This window comes from Neofelis nebulosa, chromosome 2 (assembly GCF_028018385.1).
Source record: "Neofelis nebulosa isolate mNeoNeb1 chromosome 2, mNeoNeb1.pri, whole genome shotgun sequence".
Lineage (NCBI taxonomy): Eukaryota > Metazoa > Chordata > Mammalia > Carnivora > Felidae > Neofelis > Neofelis nebulosa.
In genome coordinates, this window is record NC_080783.1 from 63,691,642 (window position 1) to 63,710,628 (window position 18,987).

General features: G+C 38.2%; 1 protein-coding gene across 3 annotated transcripts in view; it reads left to right on the forward strand.

The window, feature by feature from the left end:
* Positions 1-18,987, forward strand: part of LRP2 (LDL receptor related protein 2) — a 199,159-nt gene that overhangs the window by 33,604 nt on the left and 146,568 nt on the right. For all 3 annotated transcript variants that reach the window (XM_058714866.1, XM_058714867.1, XM_058714868.1), the window contains exons 2-4: positions 4,815-4,922; positions 6,722-6,844; positions 15,328-15,444. In XM_058714866.1, the coding sequence (XP_058570849.1) occupies positions 4,815-4,922; positions 6,722-6,844; positions 15,328-15,444 (348 nt within the window). The remainder of the gene's footprint in view (positions 1-4,814; positions 4,923-6,721; positions 6,845-15,327; positions 15,445-18,987) is intronic.

Genomic DNA, 18,987 nt, shown 5'->3' on the forward strand with positions numbered 1-18,987 from the left:
CAGTTGATGTTAGGCAGAGCAGGTCTTCCCCACAGTTTGTTACCCTTGCCTGTCATGGCTGCAGTGGTCAAGTTTTGGAAATAAGCAAGTGACTCTAAATCTTTGAAGGGAACTGGCTTTGTTGGTGGGGTTAGGGTGTGAGAATTGTAGCGAACCATCACCCAACTTACAAACACTGAATGTATGTCAAGGGAATAAAAATAAAGTACAGAAAAAGTGAAGAAAGAATTATGGACGAATTAAGGAATTGCCTCTTACATTTGTTTGAGCACAGCGAAGGTAACACTATTAACATGTCATGTACTTTTACATGACGTATCTTTATTTTTTAATTTTTTAATGTTTATTTTGACAGAGACAGAGAGAATGAGTGAACATGGGTGGGGGAGGGGCAGAGAGAGAGGGAAACACAGAATTTGAAGCAGGCTGCAGACTGAGCTGTCAGCACAGACCCCGATGTGGGGCTCGAACTCACGCCATGAGATCATGACCTGAGCTGAAGTTAGATGCTCAATCAACTGAGCCACCCAGGTGCCCCGTCATATCTTTAAAAAGAGTACATGCACCTCCTCTTCCTCAGGTAGACCAAGAATCTGGAAGAACCAGCACATGTTTAAGAGGATCTAACAGGAAAATAGGATTTGCCGTAGAAATTACCTTACTCTGTTCACTTTGGACAATGTTCCATTGACTACAACTTGCCTTTCTGTTTTGAGAAAAGAATTTATGAGAGGGAAAAAAGAAACTTTTACAGGAAATGGTAGGAGAATCAAACCTTTCAATATGACTCAATTTTTTCCTTTTTCTTTTTCAAACTTCTGGACATTCTTCTTTCAAGTAATTTCAAATTTTTCCAGATCTCATTTTCCTTTCTTTGGATTTAAGATAGCAAACAAACTCTTAGAGTGTTACTGCTTGCCTTTATGGTTTTATATGTCTAATGGTTTTACATATATGATACCAAGAGGCTGAATCTTACGAAGAGGAATTTTCGTTACCTGATGGATACGTGTTGATTATTCCATGTGGGCCTAGCACTGTGCTAGAGGCTAGAAAGAGTACAGAAGTGGTGTTCTAAATTCAGTACTATTTCCTGCACTGGGAAAACAAGTGACTTCCTCCTCCCTCTAGGCATTATCTGTTTCTCTAACACATTCTTGGTCCAACACTTAGACCAGGAAGCTTGGGATATGGCTATTTATAAAGAAAGGATTATTCTTGTTTTTCTCCAGCTTGGGGCTTTATAAGGTTGGAAAACAAGTTTATTCTCATGTCTAATATAATTTTTCTTGAAGAGATTGAAACTGTTGCTTTTGATTGGCCAATTTCCCTAGGCCCAATAACTTTAGATGCAATGTTTGTTGCCAGTTATACCACTCTTCTCCAACTGAATCATACCACATATGATGTGGTCGGGATTCCACACAAGCCCAGTTCACGAACTCAGTTAATGTTGACAGCAACTTTGTAAAAAAAGTCACATTTTTACATTCATTCTTGAACTTGGTAGAATCATTTCTGTTTCTTTTCCTTTTTGCTTTTTCTCTTTTCTTTCTTTGGTGTAAGGGAACACAGAGCAGTGGTCAATGCGGCACAGATGCCTTTGGACCTGAACTATAGGTGTCAGGTCCGAATTCTTGCATTGCACATGTTTGCTATTTGATCTCGGGCAAGTGACTGAACTGCTCTGTGCCTCAAGTTCTTTATTTGTGAAGTGTTCATAAAAATGACGTCTATCTCATAGGGTTTTAATGGAAATTAAATGACTTGAAGTTGGCAAAGTGCTTACAGTGGTGCATGCCATTTAAGCACCATGCAAGTATTTTTCTTTTCATTTATTTTGATTCTTGGAAAAAGCCAAGGCTTGTGCTGGGGAAATAGTGTGTTTTCTTGGTCCCAGTGGTTTCTTGTCAATGGCTGCCTGGTTCCTAACAAAAGATTTTTATTTCAGTGTGGGTTACGATGTTTTCCTCGTTATTGCAAAATTACCTCTTGGTTAAAACTGGATTGACTGGATATGAATGTTTAGAGACCGTTTGTTGAAAACAATTTTTTTCCTTTTGCTCTATTTAGATTTTTTTTTCTTCATAAACTGTTTGGCTCCAGTGTATGACATCCCTCTCCTCACTCATTTGGACTTCAAATTATTAAACAATAAGGTGTAGATACCTGTGGCGGGTTGACTTATGTAAAACAAACCGAAATCTGAAAATAAAGTGCATACAGATGAATTGAAATCGGGGGCACCTGCCATTGTTATCAGACCTGACCCAGACCTTTCCACTAGTAGTTTGCTTCTAAACAGCACATACTCTCTTTATAATAGAGTGAATGACAGGCTTCTGACACCAGTGGAGCACTTTGTTTGATTGCTGGGAGGCCACCCAGCAATGATATAGTATGGGTTTGTTTTTCCTGGAGAGGTATTTCCAAACAATAGTCATTTGGGAGTTACAACAGGCATAGAAGGTAATACTGAAAAGGTGAACTTGATGGATGAATTATCATGGATCTGTTGATAAAGTGAGTAAATGGAGTTTGATATATTTCTTTAGATAACTGAGTATCTGGGAGATCAATTATGAAAAAACTCTAACTAGAAAGAATTAATTGCAAAATTCCTCCTACCAGTTTTGGTTTGCATGTGTTTTATGCACTTGGCTTTGAAGTGCTTTAAAAAGTGACTTTTGGGTATCTATTTCTTTTTATGATGTGTTTAACTTCATATTTTAGGAAAAATGAAAAATAACCTTAAAATCTGACTTGTAATAAAAGTTGCTTAAGGATTGTATATATTTTAAAACAGGCAATAAATTGCTTTTTGAGAATTCTCTTCTGTAAGCTCAGTTTCTAAGTTTATGCTTCTCATTTTTTCATAGCAATATGAAACTCTTTGTAAGTAGACTGACCTTTAGATTGTTACCATTTTTCAACCAGAAATTATTAGATACTAAGGGAGACAAATGTACTGAACCTACAAATGTATTATGTTGGATTCCTAACAATAGACCTAATTGATAAAAGTGATTTAATATATGTTGTGTTAATAGCTAAACCTCCAAAGCCCCTAATCTCCCATGGAAATATTGCTTTGTAGAACAAAATCCAATGAGAAGTTCTGGGATTCCAGAGTGAATTTGTACATTCCTTAGGGGCATTTTTGCAAGGGAGGTTGTTGTGTTTTAAAGGTAGTTGATAAGAGACCTGCACCACCAACCCCAGACCTGCACCACCAACCACCATCGTGCATTAGTCTATAGAAGGTATTTGGGTGTACGTATTCCTGTACCACTCGGTACCACCATTTAGCCAAGGGAAGTTTCTGACCATTTGCAGCATACATTATAAATCAGGATGTCACTACCAGACAATCAGATTTGAACATTCCATGAACAAAGTAGCCTATATCCCCTAGGAATAGATCACTTAACTATGTTTATGTCATGCTGTTGATATGCCAGCATTTACACAAGTCAGGATAGCACATTGTTTATTTCTCTTAGGAGTAGATAATTGATCTGTATATTTACCTAATTTTTGCTTAATTAACCAATAACTGAAATAGGTAATTTAGCATGATCACTGAAATACCTGAGGAGAATAATTGTATTCTTTTAACCCCCCAAATTACTCCTACCACATTGGGCTTGTGAAAGAATAATTTTGTATCTTCTCCAAGTTGGGCTGATGTTGGCTGCTTTCTTTAAAAAAATTTCCTACTTGTGCACATGATACCTGGGGAAGTCACTGGTCACATATTTGGGGACTCAAAGGATTTCCAACTGCCTAATTAGTCCCCTGGGGAGACCTAGGATAATTGCTGGTTATATTGGTTGTATGAAATAAACTTGTTTAAGTTATATTCTCTTTCTGGTATCACTAGGGGATATCACTGCCACTTGGGAGTGTAGTAACTTTGGGGGGCAAATTTGTGCCCTCTCGTGGGGTACAGAGATTTTTCTTTTGTTTGTTTTTTTGGCTTAAAACAAGCAGAGATGAGCTTACAGATCTGGCATCCTACAAATGCATTCAACAAAAAAGCCAAAATATTGGTCTGAATCTAAGAATGTAGGACCATAAATTGCTATATATGATTTAGTAATAAAAAGGCACTTAAAAAAATAAAGGGCGAAGAACTGAAAAAAGGCACAGTCAAGCAAATAAGAAGTTACTCATGATGTTATCATTCAGAGATAAGCACCAATAACATTCTGGTCTTTCTCTACACTCCGTATGTAACTCTGTTAAAGGTAAAATTATACATCCTTGTCTTTGTTATATGATATAAGTTTTTATCCAAATCATTTAGAAGTTCTACATAACTATTTTAATGAGTTCTTCATATGTTAATATAAAGATAAGAATTTTATCCTTTTTTTGAAATTATTGAATGTCTAGGAAGCTTGCAATTTAGTAATGTTGTGATTAAAATCTGCATACAGAAATCTTTGTCTAATTCTCTGATTAGTTCCTTAGGGGGGAAAATACCTAAAAATAAAAGAACTAAGAAAAATCACTTTTAAAAAGCATGTTGTCAATATGTTGTCAAATTGCTTTCCAGATTGGTTACGTCAAGGTATACTGTAGTGAGCGGTGCACAAAAATGACCATCTTCCTGCAGACCCTGAAACAGATAATAAAATAACCATTATAAGAATGTTTTCTTCATATTTTATAAATAATTTACGTTCCTTTGATTACTAATTCATTGAAAACTTTTATTTTTATAAAACATTTGTATTTCTTTGAAATATCTATGTGGGTAAGTTTTTTTAGTCGTTTTTTTTTTTTTTTTTTGCATGTGGCATTATAAGAATGTGACAGTGAGCATTTTCGCTGTGAAGATGGGCATTGTATCCCTGCAACCTGGAGGTGTGATGGGACCAGAGACTGCTTGGATGACACGGATGAAGTTGGCTGCCGTAAGTGAGGAGAGGCCGGGCCAAACTCTGTTCGAGTAATATAAGTGCTTCCTGGTGAATTCAGCTGTACCAAAGATACAGTTGTACCTTTAGTGATAGATTCACGACTGGGCTTAAGTCTTTTGAGATGTCTGTTGTTGAATAGAGAACTGATGGCATTAATGATTCTTTTAGTTCTTTGGAGGAAGGGCTTCAATTCACATCCATTTCTATCTTACCCTTATCCCATGACCTTGATATGGAAACAAATTTGTGAGTAGTTTCCTAAAGCCTATAATAAAGTATTTCAGATTATTCACTCTGGAAATTTTGTGCACCAACTGTGATTTGTAATTCAAGGAGGAGTCTTTTGTATAAAGGACGTTGTGTAGCTTATGCAAATTACACAAAGAGATCACAGAAGAGGTTAGTGTGGTCTTAAATGTTTAAAAAAATTATAGTTAAAAACATATATTGTAAATCCAAAGTTTAATAACAATCACTTTCACATATATTCACATATATTTCTTCATTTAATTCTGTCAATATTCTGAGATAGGTTTCAAATTAGGAAACAGGCATAGTGAAGTTGAATCATTCATTAAAAGCCTCTTTCCTGCACAAATCCCAGCCCTTAACATCTTTTGCTTTCCCAGCTTGCTGTAGATGATCAATCACACCACTGCAGTTTCATTCATTCTGATTTGTGAACAGATAAGGGTTATCATCCGAAAACCAAGAAATCAGGGAAAAATTAATTTTGTTTGCAATTGTTGGCCATCCTGTGGCACAACAGAACAAACTTTGGTGTATTGTTTGGATCGTGATGCATTTGACAATGAGAGAAGGGTGGGGAATAGGTCCTATTCAGTGCTTCTCAAACTTCTGTGCACAAATGGAGCATTGGGGAGCTTGTTGATGTGCTGGTTTCACATCCATATGTTTGGAGTGGGACCTGAGATTCTGCATCTCTACCAGCTCCCATGTGATGCTCATGCTGCTAGTTTGTGAATCATATTTTGTGCAAGGGAGTAGTTCTATCTGCAGAGACATGATCATGTGCTATCTGTTTGCCTCCTATGGGATTACTGAGTTCATTTTTAGATTAAACACCAGGAACAGAAAAGCAAGAACTGTGTATTCTGGGACAGAGGAATAAATACAGTTGTACCAACAACTCTTTAGAGATTGTTAATGTAATAACAATGTTCCATAACAACGATAATAACAACAGTACCAACAACAATAGTGACAGCAGCTAACATTATACTTCACTTGCACATAAATTATTTAACTTATTTTTTTATAGCAAACTGTGAGATATAGTCCCCATTTTATGGTGCACACATTGAGGCTCAGAGAACCTGCCAAAGATCTTAAGTCAAGAAAATTATAGAAATAATAATTATTCAATTCTGGGTCTTCTTTTCCAAATAGCATGTTTTTTCAGCTCATCATGATGCTTTACTATTAGTTATTACAAAGCATTTCAAATAGTTTAGCAATAACTCATGGTTAGTTTGTATTTAAGTTACATTCTTAATTTGATATTTTTTGCTCCTGCCTTTGTGTTTTGGTTGTTTGTTTTATTCTTTGTATTTAGTTTTGGCATCATCAGTTTGTTGTGATGCCTTTGTCTCAATTATTTGGCATTGAATGCTGATTAGAGTCCACAGGCTGTTTTATAGGATTGTTTACTATTTGCCATCAATGTGTTAAGCAGGAGTTGACACAGATTGTTTTGAAATAAGCATTGCTTGTTGGTGTAATAGGGTGGATGTTTCACACAATGAGTTGAGTCCTTTCCTGGTTTGTTTTAGCTCCCCCTTCTTGCAAGTCGAACCAATTCCTGTGTCAGGGTGAAGGTCTATGCATCCCTAACTTCTGGGAGTGTGACAATGATGAGGACTGTGAGGATGGCTCCGATGAACATCAGCATTGCCGTAAGTAATTGTAGGGGAATTTTGTTTTGGCCCCCTGGACACCTAAAATTTAAAAATAATAATGGGATGATTCTTTATAAATGCTGAATTGGAACTCAAATCATAGGGGGCACCTATGCGGGCAATCTCACCCAGGGTGAGAAGATATTGAAAGTGTGAACATGCTGAAGAATTATAAATATACCCCAGCGATTTGGAAATAGGATAGGTTCTCAGTATTAAGAATATGTCACACTCAGTAAAGAAACAGAACATTTATTGGTATCTGTGAGGGGCGGGCAGTCTTCATTTGTGTGTTTGGCGGTTGGATGGGTCCTTTGGGTCCTGCAGTGCACACTGCATAATAACCTTCCACCCCTTCTGCCTCGGTGTTAAACTGCCTTCTTTTTGATTAAGTGGCAGTGTAGCGAGGTCTGTTGGAAGCATTGTTGCTTGTTGCTTCAGTGACTGCTGGTATAGCTTGCGTCGGATGAACTGCAGGAAGGAGGGAAATGGTAGCCCTGAGGAAGACCTTGGCAGCTGCTGCATTCCTGGACACTGAGGGAGTTCAGGACAGTAAACTGGAAGAAACGCTCCCATTCTAATTTCGTTGGGATCAAACTGTAAAAGAGTTTGAAGTGGGCTTGAAAATAATTTTGAGCGAGAGAGTAATCTTGGGTAAATATTAGATGGCAGCATATGAGAAATATGCCATGTGTAGCATTCCTTTGCTTTCTCTATTAAGGATATTTGTATAATTTCAAATTATTCCTGTATCAATGAGGATGTTTTTGGCTGCAAAGAATGAAACACACGTCTCAGAAAAGTTAAGCAAAGGAGAGAATTTATTATCTCACACTATAAGAAGCCTAAGTGTATTGTTATTCCAGGGTTCTTTTTGTGATTGTATGAAAGCTGTAGAAGTCCTGGAATTCACATCCTTATAATTTCAGCTTCTAGAAGGGAGAACATAATATCCATTCCGTGTGTGTGTGTGTGTGTGTGTGTGTGTGTGTGTGTGTGTTTATAAGACAACCCCACCCAAAGCCCCCAAAGTGAAAAACCAAAGATCTTTTAGAAGTCCAGGTTAGACTGAGATGGAAATTGGAGAGCAGATATCTGACTGTAAGGAACTGCTTCAGGCTCTTGACCCCAATTGTTCTGTGGAAGAGTCTAGCTCTGATCACTGTGTGGCATTCACCTTTAAGCTTCCCCCACATTCTGTTTCATTAAATACACATCCCACAAATCATGGGCATCTATAATCACTTTGTTTTTTGATTTTAAGATGTCAGCCAAGATCCTGTTGGCATTTTTACAGTCATTGTCCACAAAGATCAAAGAAGAAACAGATGTTTTTGATGGCTACTTCATGTGAGAACTTGTTTAGTCATTATATGACTAGTAATGCAGATTCCATGGCCTTTCGTTGGTCCTGGATTCATTTATAAGAGCTTGGAATTTAGCCCAGTACTTTTGAGTCCAGCATTGACTGTGAACTCTTTTCAGTCGGGCCAAGGGTCTTTTGAGGAAGAGAATAGGAATTCTCAAAATACCCTTGAGTTTGACTTCAGTTTACTCCTAAAATGAAGACTGTATAATTAAACAGCCTGTTAGGGCTTGTAAGTGTTGGTCATGGGGACTTCCAGCAACAAAGAGATGGTGATATTTGGGACAAAGTGATGAAGAAGAAACCAGCAAACTGTGTAGGGCTGTGGAGGGTGGTGGTGACAAGTGACGATCTTGAGGAAGGCATGGACAGGAGCTAATCAAGGCCAAATGGGAGCATGGGATGTCCAGATGAGGTCCAGTTATGTTTCAGGATGTGAACATGTTTCAGGAACAACAAAAGGGGAAGAACAGATCTGAAAAAGGGAGATGGGGGATGATAGTTCAGAAGTAGTGAAGGGAGGAATTAAAAGTGCCAGGCATAGTAGGGCACAGGAAGAAATCCTTGTTGGTAGGAAATCTGTCTGGGCCAATACTATTTTCTGGCCAATCCCTCAAAGGTCCTAGGGGAAAGAAGCGATGACTGCAGATAGTGAGTGCTCAGTGAGAACAGGATGGGGCTAGATTGTGAATCTCTGGAGAGCAGTGAATATGCTTTTTGCAGCTCGCATCCCTACTAGCAGATAGTAGGTTCTTGATAAGCAGGTACTGAATGAATTAATGACTGATGAGTTATTTCTCTTTTGGCTAGATAGACCATTTTGGTTCCATTTTCTCTTGCTCCCCACACAAAGTAGGGAGAAAGCTGAGCTGTAGATTGTGATACAATGTAATGGATGACCCCTTGCCAATAATATTTACAGAGGGTATGCGAGCTCCTAAGGACAACCACTTGGGAAAAGAGACTGGAGAAAATGTTATAGCAGCAATTTATTTAATTTTCGAAAATGTTTATTTATTTTTGAGAGAGAGTATGGGGGGGAGGGGCAGAGAGAGAGAGAGAGAGAGAGAGAAGGGGGGGGGGAGAGAGAGGGAGAGAGAGAGAGGGAGAGAGAGAGAATCCCAAGCAGGATCTTAGCTGTTAGTGCAGAGCCCCATGTGGGTCTCAATCCCATGCACCAAACTGTGAGATCATGACCTGAGCTGAAATCAAGGCGGTTAACTAACTGAGCCACCCAGGTGTTCCCATAGCAGTAATTTATAAGCAATGTTACATGCTATTTTAAATGAGTGTGGATTTCACAATATAATTCTTGCATTTTTAATGTCATAAAATTCTTTATTGGGCATCCTTAGCTGCAGACAGGATATGCCACCACTATATTCACTAAGGTCACCAGGGAACTCCTCAATATTGGATGGACTTCCCTATTGCACAACTTTGGCGATCACGCCCTCCTTCTGGACACTACTATCTTGGCTGCCATGACTCCTCATTGTCCTGGTTCTTTTCTGAACTGCTTTGATCATTCCATTTTGTACTCCTTTTCTACCCAGACCGTAAGTATGGCTGTTGCTTAGAGCCCTGCACTTACTCAATGCTTTTCCAGGATAATTTCAACCAACCTTATGATTTCGATAAATCTGGATGACCTGGTGACACCCAAATTTATGCTTATGACCCAGATTTCTTGCCTGCACATCAGTCTTGCATGTTCAACTGCCTGTTGGAGATCTCCAGGACGCCTCAAATTCAAGGTGTCCCAAGTGGGATTAATAATCTTCTCCCATGAACTGTTTTTTGTTTTTGTTTTTTGTTGATCTACGTGAATTACCTTTAAAAAATTTTTTTTTAATGTCTGTTTGTTTTTGAGAGAGAGAGAGCATGAGCAGGGGAGGGGCAGAGAGAGAGGGAGACACAGAACCCGAAGCAGCCTCTAGGCTCTGAGCTGTCAGAACAGAACCCGACATGGGGCTTGAACCCATGAGCTGTGAGATCATGACCTGAGCTGAAGTTGTGTGCCACTGACTGAGCCATCCAGGCACTGCTATCTTTTTTTTTTTTAGTTTATTTTTTTAATTTACATCCAAGTTAGTATATAGCACAACAATGATTTCAGGAGTAGATTCCTTAATGCCCCTTACCCATTTAGCCCATCCCCCCTCCCACAAGCACTTCAGTAACCCTCTGTTCTCCATATTTGAGTCTCTTATGTTTTGTCCCTCTCCCTGTTTTATATGTTATTTTTGCTTCCCTTCCTTTGTGTTCTTCTGTTCTGTGCCTTAAAGTCCTCACATGAGTGAAGTCATGATATTTGTCTTTCTCTGACTGACTAATTTTGCTTAGCATAATACCCCCTAGTTCCATCCACATAGTTGCAAATGGCAAGATTTCATTCTTTTTGATTGCTGAGTAATACTCCATTGTATATATATACCACATCTTCTTTATCCATTCATCCATCGGTGGACATTTGGGCTCTTTCCATACTTTGGTTATTGTTGATAGCGCTGCTATAAACATTGGGGTGCATGTGTCCTTTTGAAACAGCATACATGTATCCCTTGGATAAATACCTAGTAGGGCAATTGCTGTGTCATATGGTAGTTCTATTTTTAAATTTTGAGGAACTTCCAAACTGTTTTCCAGAGTGGCTGCACCAGTTTGCATTCCCACCAGCAGTGCAAAACAGATCCTCTTTCTCCACATCCTCACCAACATCTGTTGTTTGCTGAATTGTTAATGTTAGCCATTCTGACAGGTGTGAGGTGGTATCTCATTGAGGAACCCTTATCTTTTTATAGAAATAAAATTAACTCACTATAAGGTACTAGCAGAAAATACAACATCAGTCTTAACTACTAGAAATAGGCAGAGTGAGTCTTTTTCCTCGTTAATCTAGAATTTTATGAAACATATTTCATTTTTTTCTAAATTTTTAATGTTTATTTATTTTTGAGAGAGAGAGACAGAGAGACAGAGAGAGAGAGAGAGAGAGACAGAGTGCGAGTGGGGGAGGTGTAGAGAGAGAGGGAGACACAGAATCTGAAGCAGTCTCCAGGCTCTGAGCTGTCAGCACAGAGCCCGATGTGGGGCTCAAACTCACAGTGGTGAGATTGTGACCTGAGCTGAAGTAGGACTCTTAACTGACTGAGCCACCTAGGCGCCCCTATGAAACATATTTCATAATGAAAGCGTTAGAGGAAAAATAAAGATGGCTGTTAGTGACATTAAAGATGTAATCAATTAGCATGGAAAGGATAGCACAATCCCTTAGGCACCCAAGCTGGAAATTTGGAATTATTCTTGATTCTTCTGCCCACACTTAGTCAGCCAGCTCTGGCCTAATACCTCTGAAGTTCATCCCTTTCCCATTTATAGCATCATTTCCAGCATCTATCTGGGTGACTGCAGCAGCCTCTGGATTGGCCTCCCTGCCTCTAGTCCTATGCCTCCTCAGGTTCTCCCTGACACTGATACTACAAAGATTTAACTAAAACCCTTGGGTATCTCTCTATCCATCCCAAGAAGAAAGCTCCAGCTCCTTAACATGGTTTCATGGTTTACAGTGGCTTCTAAGACACTGCCAGCACTTATTTTTCCATGTCTATCACTTGCTATTCATGCCCGTAAATTTCCATGTGGGGTCACAGCAGTGCTTCTAGTTCCCTTGGGCATATGGTGCTGTGTCCCTCTTTCACAACTGTGCATGCTGCCTGAATGCTTGTTGCTAGACAGTCCTTTCTTTATGACCTAGCTAACCTCACTGTTTCTCCTTTAAGACCCAGGTGAGGTGTTACCTCCTAAAGGAAGCTGTCCCTGTTCACACTCTCATCTCAGAGTGAATTAGGCACACCTCCCTGATCCTTCTATAATTCCTTGTATGCCTATAATTCACTTTCATCATTGTTTTTAACTTTTTTAAAAAAGTGTTTATTTATTTTGAGAGAGAGATCCAGAGCAAGCACACAAGTGGGGGAGAGGCATAGAGAGAGGGAGAGAGAGAGAACCTCAAACAGGCTCTGAGTTGTCAACACAGATCCTGATGCAGGGCTTGAGCTCACAAAGTGTGAGATCATGACCTGAGCTGAAACCAAGAGCTGGACGCTTAACCAACACAGCTATCCAGGCACCCCTCTAATAAATTCTTAGTGTCCCCTAGAAAGCCATGAGCTCCTTGAGAGTAGGGAGTGTCCCTCATTCATCATTATATTCCCATTATTGGTGTACTTTGTGGTATATAATAGGCCCCCAGTAGAGGTTTATGTAATGAATAAGTGAATTCTAGCATCAGACTGGTTCATGGAACCATATGATTTTAATTTGTCATTTTTCTGTGTTTGAACGAGCATTTATTTACTTATTTATTTAAATATGAAATTTATTGCCAAATTGGTTTCCATACAACACTCAGTGCTCATCCCAACAGATGCCCTCCTCAATGCCCATCACCCACTTTCCCCTCCCTCCCACCCCCCATCAACCCTCAGTTTGTTCTCAGTTTTTAAGAGTCTCCTATGGTTTGGCTCTCTCCCTCTCTAACTTTTTTTTTCCTTCCCCTCCCCCATGGTCTTCTGTCAAGTTTCTCAAGATCCACATAACAGTGGAAACATATGGTATCTGTCTTTCTCTGTATGACTTATTTCACTTAGCATCACACTCTCCAGTTCCATCCACGTTGCTACAAAAGGCCATATTTCATTCTTTTTCATTGCCAAGTAGTATTCCATTGTGTATATAAACCACAATTTCTTTATCCATTCATCAATTGATGGACATTTAGGCTCTTTCCATAATTTGGCTATTGTTGAGAGTGCTGCTATAAACATTGGGGTACAAGTACTCCTATTCATCAGCACCCCCATATCCCTTGGGTAAATTCCTAGCAGTGCTGTTGCTGGGTCATAGGGTAGTTCTATTTTTAATTTTCTGAGGAACCTCCACACTTTTCCAGAGCGGCTGCACCAGTTTGCATTCCCACCAACAATGCAAGAGGGTTCCAGTTTCTCCACATCCTCTCCAGCATCTACAGTCTCCTGATTTGTTCATTTTGGCCACTCTGACTGGTGTGAGGTGATATCTGAGTGTGGTTTTGATTTGTATTTCCCTGATGAGGAGCGACGTTGAGCATCTTTTCATGTGCCTGTTGGCCATCTGGATGTCTTCTTTAGAGAAGTGTCTATTCATGTCTTCTGCCCATTTCTTCACTGGATTATTTGTTTTTTGGGTGTGGAGTTTGGTGAGTTCTTTATAGATTTTGGATACTAGCCCTTTGTTTGATATGTCATTTGTAAATATCTTTTTCCCATTCCACCATGGTTGTCTTTTAGTTTTGTTGATTGTTTCCTTTGCAGTGCAGAGCTTTTGAATGAGCTTTTAATTACCCCCTCATAAACCCCTTTGAAAGGTTAAGCAGAAAATATACAATTGCTTTGGGTGTCAGTTTAAGAAGAAAGCCAAGATACTTAAAATACTATTGGCACTTGATTTAGTTTTTCTACGTATTTTGTTAGTACTGCTACTCATGACTTGCCGTTTTGTGAATAAGAAAAGTTCTTTAGGGGTGCTTAAGTGTCTCAGTCAGTTGAGCCTCCAACTCTTGATTTCGGCTCAGGTCATGATCTCATGGTTTGGGAGTTTGAGCCCTGCACCGACAGTGTGGAGCCTGCTTGGGATGCTCCCTCTACCTCTCTTTCTGCCTCTCCTTCTCTCTCTCTCTCTCAAAATAAATAAATAAACTTAAAAAATAAATTAAAAAAAGTTCTTTAATTTTATGTGGAAATTGTCAATACATACTTAAGTAAATTATATGGGAATTTAATGAGGAAATATTAATCTTTTTAGACTTATTCAGATAAAATTGTGTCTGCTTTGGCTGAATTCAGACGTTTAAGTGACTTCTAGAAAAGTTGATCTATTCTAACTTTATTAATACAAGGTACCAGGAGAAAATATGAAATCATACTGTTGAAGTGTCAGAAATAGGCTGCCTGGAAAAATCTTGTTTGCTATTCAAGAATTACATAACACATACATAATGAAAGAATTTTCTTAGAAAGAACAGGATGACAAGATATAGTCAATTAAACACGGAATGTCTTATCATATGATAACCTGTATATGTTTGAATCTCAAGTGTCAGCTCTAAAACTGTGATTGATTATCCACTTGTCTTTTTGAAAGGTTTTTTTTAGAAAGTTTAGATGATGGCACACCCCTTAACAGATACGTAATTTCATCAGAAAAGCAAATTTTGCCAAACTTAAGCATCTTTACCATATGGAAGTATAGGAAACTGTAAAAATGCAGGGGAAACCTTTTTTCTTCAATTTGAGGACTATAATTTTTTTCAGTGGGTCACATTTCCCCCAAATGCTTCTCTTTTTATGTGGACAGTTGAAAAATCCCATGATAATTCCTGCCTCAGGCTTCCCAAATAGCATTCACATGGTGCTTGCAGCATCAACTCCTTTGATTTTTATCTGTTTTATCCAGAGGCAAATTTGATAAGCTACTGATGTCCTGATTTTACCTACCCTAATCAACATAGGCTAAAAACAAGCTAGTTTAAATTGTTTATATATACAATTGACACATGTTCGATGTAGAAAGCTGATATAATAGGGAAAAACTCACCCATAGAAAAAAAATCACCTGCAATTTTATTACTCAGAAATAACCACTGTTATAACCCTTTGGCATATTTCCTTCTTGTTTAAGCAAGTATTACGATGACAGGTACCTCAACCGATACTCGGCTACTACTTATATCTGCAAAGTTTTTGTTTTACCATTTTGGTTGTCAATGTATATTGTATTCTCAACACATGTTGATCCTATAATTGTCTACACTCACATGCTTGAGTGTTGATGTGATTCTGTGAGCATTTAGATATGGTATCGTGATACTAATACCTTTGCTTTTGCATTGTAGACAGCTCACACTGTCTACCTTGGGGTAGGTGGGTACCCTGCTTTCTAAGCCTATAAACTTTATGTTCAATATACTCTCTTGCCTTTGCTTTTAAATTTTCCTCACTCATCTTTGGTAAATGGCAACGGATTGGTCTGTATTTGGCAGTAATTATAAAGTAGTATCTTTTCCCCTCCACAGCTGGGAGAACATGCTCAAGCCATCAGATTACATGCTCCAATGGTGAATGTATCCCAAAAGAATACAGGTGCGACCATGTCAGAGACTGCTCAGATGGAACCGATGAGAAAGATTGCCGTGAGTCCCTTTCAGTCTTTGCACTGTGTTTGCTTTCACCTTTGTCCCTTTGGCATTTTAATCAATTTGTTAGATCTGTTGATGGACAGAAATGCCTACAATATGCCTCTTGTTATTGAAATTTCTTGGCAGATTCTTTTGTGGATTAGAGGTGATATTCTGATAGGAGACTATTTTTAGCAAGACATTCTAAGTGTGTCCTGCCTTAGCATGTCAAGTTTCTGTATTTTTGGAAGAGACTTTTAACATTAACATAGAATCCTGAAAAGTTATTGAATACATTGAATACAAAATCCAGTTTGGTCAATGTTGGGTTTTATTGAATTATGATGTTAAACCAAATGTCTCATTAGTTTTCTGCTCTTATGGACTCAGTATTTTCCGGGTTGCCTTTGGAAAAGTGTTACATTCTGAAAATGGCTTTCTCCAATGATGACATATTAGTTTGTAATTGATTACAAGATAAGGCATAGAAATCACACTATTCTATGTGTAATGTTTAGACATTACCATAACCAAAATAAGAGAGTGTATAATCATAGTGCATCATGTACTTCTTACAAATCAGTAATCTGCCTCTCTTGAGGTTTATGTGGAATTGTTAGAATGTGAGAATATTGGAATTATTCTACTATGTAAGTTCTGTGGTCTGTCTAACTCTATCTTTAGTCTCAGACATATTCAGTTTTGTTTAAAAGTTCTTATAAGTCTATTATTTATGCGTTTATCATCTGTGGTATCATTTATGAATCAGAATGTCCTTGAGGTTTTAGACATTTTTTCCTGAATTTCTTTTGATAGGCTGCGTCTCGTAAGTTTACTGTGAGCTAAGCACAGTTAGTTTCTTTCTTTTGCTCTTAAATTTATATTTCGGAGTTTAGGGAATTGTTTTAATATTTCAGTATTCCAATACTCAGTGGATAGATTTTGAATGCCTTGATTGTAAACTTAGTTATGTCTCCAACGGAGATTTAAGTTTTAGTCTATTCTCATGGGACACCTCTATTGTTTGATCATTTTGATTTAATTTTAATTTTCTGGACTGTTCCTAAACTTCTTTCTTTGGTCCAATTGGTATATTTTATGCTTCATGAGGAGAGAACCATCTTCTGGTTCTTTTTTTTTGGTACATTTCCCAATATGGTGCAGTGCCTTGGGAGGGAGCTAACATAAACTGGTTATGAGCAAATCATTCCTATTTCACCATACTGTTCAAACTGTACTTTTCATGGAAGAAATATTGTGAAAGGGAAAGATCTGGCTCCAAATATGTCCAGATTCATGTTGCATCCATACCATCATCACATGGTGCATTTTAATGTTTATTTATTATTATTATTTTTATTTTGAGAGAGAGAGAGAGAGACAGAGAGAGAGAGAGAGAGACAGAGAGAGCATGAATGGCAGAGGGGAAGAGAGAGAGAGGGAGAGAGATAGAATCCCAAGCAGTCACGCTGGCTTGACTTGACCGCGAGATCATGACCTGAGCCGAAATCAAGAGTTGGATGCTTTCTTTCCTTGGGTCTTATTTTTCTTTGAGAAAAATACTGTGATTTGTTTTTGTATCTCCATTTCCTAGCAGGATTGCTTGTATAGTTGTGTTGTGGTTTAATTTCCAACTTAAATGTTCTCTCGGAAAGAGATTATGTTGTCTCTAATTTGGATCTCTTTTCATTTTGGAAATTTTACAGAATTACCGGCAATTTTAAAGATAGTAGTGTATGCCTGGATGTCACAAAATATCAAGTCCATGAGTCAAGTACTGTCAGTACTTTGTAAAGCAAACAATAGGTCGTTCATTGTGGCAAGTGAAGAAAATGTTTTTGACTAAATAATAGTGATGAATCATATATTTTATAGTATTTTGTAAACTGTAAGTGTTATATAAATGTTGGTTGTTATTCTTAATTCAGTTCCTCAATGAGGACAATCGAGCAGGTGTTATTATTCTCTCACAAATAAAGAAACTAAAATTGCAAAGAGTAGACTGGCTTGTTCAAGGTTGAAAATATGTGGCAGAGCTAGGGCTAAATCCATCTTCTGGTTCCAAGTCTGGTGATTGCTCTTCATGAAAGACTTTATTTACAGAAGGAGAAAGTTCTACCTTGTGCAAGTTTAAGAGAGAACCAGAGGCTGTGCCACCAGCCAACAGTCTGTGTCTTTATCCCTAATTTACAAGTGGATAAAAATGAGTGCTTTATTGGAAATGCAATGGAACTGAAGGAAATGCTACTCTAGGGAAAATAAAAGGCAACTGAAACAGACTGTTTGGATTTATTCCATGTGAACACCCTGCAGCCAAGTCTAAAGTCATCAGTACAACTGCCTCACAACTTTGCCAATAGACCTTCCGGAAAAAAGCTGGCTGGGTACAAGTATGCAGGCTGCTGTTATAGAAAGGGGTTATGGAAAGGAAGTGAGTGAGCTTTATAAAATATCTGAGCAGGAATTTTTAATCAAGGTTTTGTTTATTTTTTTAAGTGCAAGTAATAGGTGCAATAAGGATTTCTTAAGAGAGCCAGATTTATATGATTGTTAATTGCTCCTGGAATCATACAAGTCATGAATCCTTCAGGGTTCATGGCTCTAAGATGAATCTGACACATGCAAAAGGGGTTTGTAATGAAGTATTCTTTCCTATTTCTCTTTACCTTATTTATTTATTACTACGTGTTATTTATGGAGAAGTATAAAAAAAAATCTAACAAATCAGGAAGTTAAGAAAAGAATCTTCATGCTTCTTTGTGCTTTGATCTCCTGGCCACAGCCAGATTTGTACAAGAAAGAGAATAATGGCCTGGATCAAAGTCTTTAGAAAGTGCTAATATAGGGAGACAAATTGGCCTCATTTTGTTTTCCCTTTGTTTGGAACCCTTGCAGGAAGTAGGGAAGAGAGCTGCCATTTGCTGGGCTCCAATCAGTATTTTATGCAATTTTTACCTTAATGACACAAGGTAGGTGTGATGACCATCTCCTCAGGCTTTTAACCTAGGTCTAAACTGTATGCCCATGAAGGTTTTAAATATAATCAAAAGCAGAGTGAATTGATAATGAACTCCTTTGTACTCATCACCCAGTTATATCAATTACCAACTCATAGCTAATTTTGTCTTACCTATATCTCTTTATTCTTATTTTGTTTTTTTTTTTTTTTTTTTTTTTTTTTTTTTTTCAACATTTTTTATTTATTTTTGGGACAGAGAGAGACAGAGCATGAACGGGGGAGGGGCAGAGAGAGAGGGAGACACAGAATCGGAAACAGGCTCCAGGCTCCGAGCCATCGGCCCAGAGCCTGACGCGGGGCTCGAACTCACGGACCGCGAGATCGTGACCTGGCTGAAGTCGGACGCTTAACCGACTGCGCCACCCAGGCGCCCCTCTTTATTCTTATTTTGAAGCAGTTTTTACACATCGTATAATCTTATCTTTATTTCATTTATCTATCTATCTATCTATCTATCTATCTATCTATCTATCTATTTACTTGAGGTGGGGGGAGGGGTACAGAGAGAGAGGGAGACACAGAATCCGAAATAGGCTTTG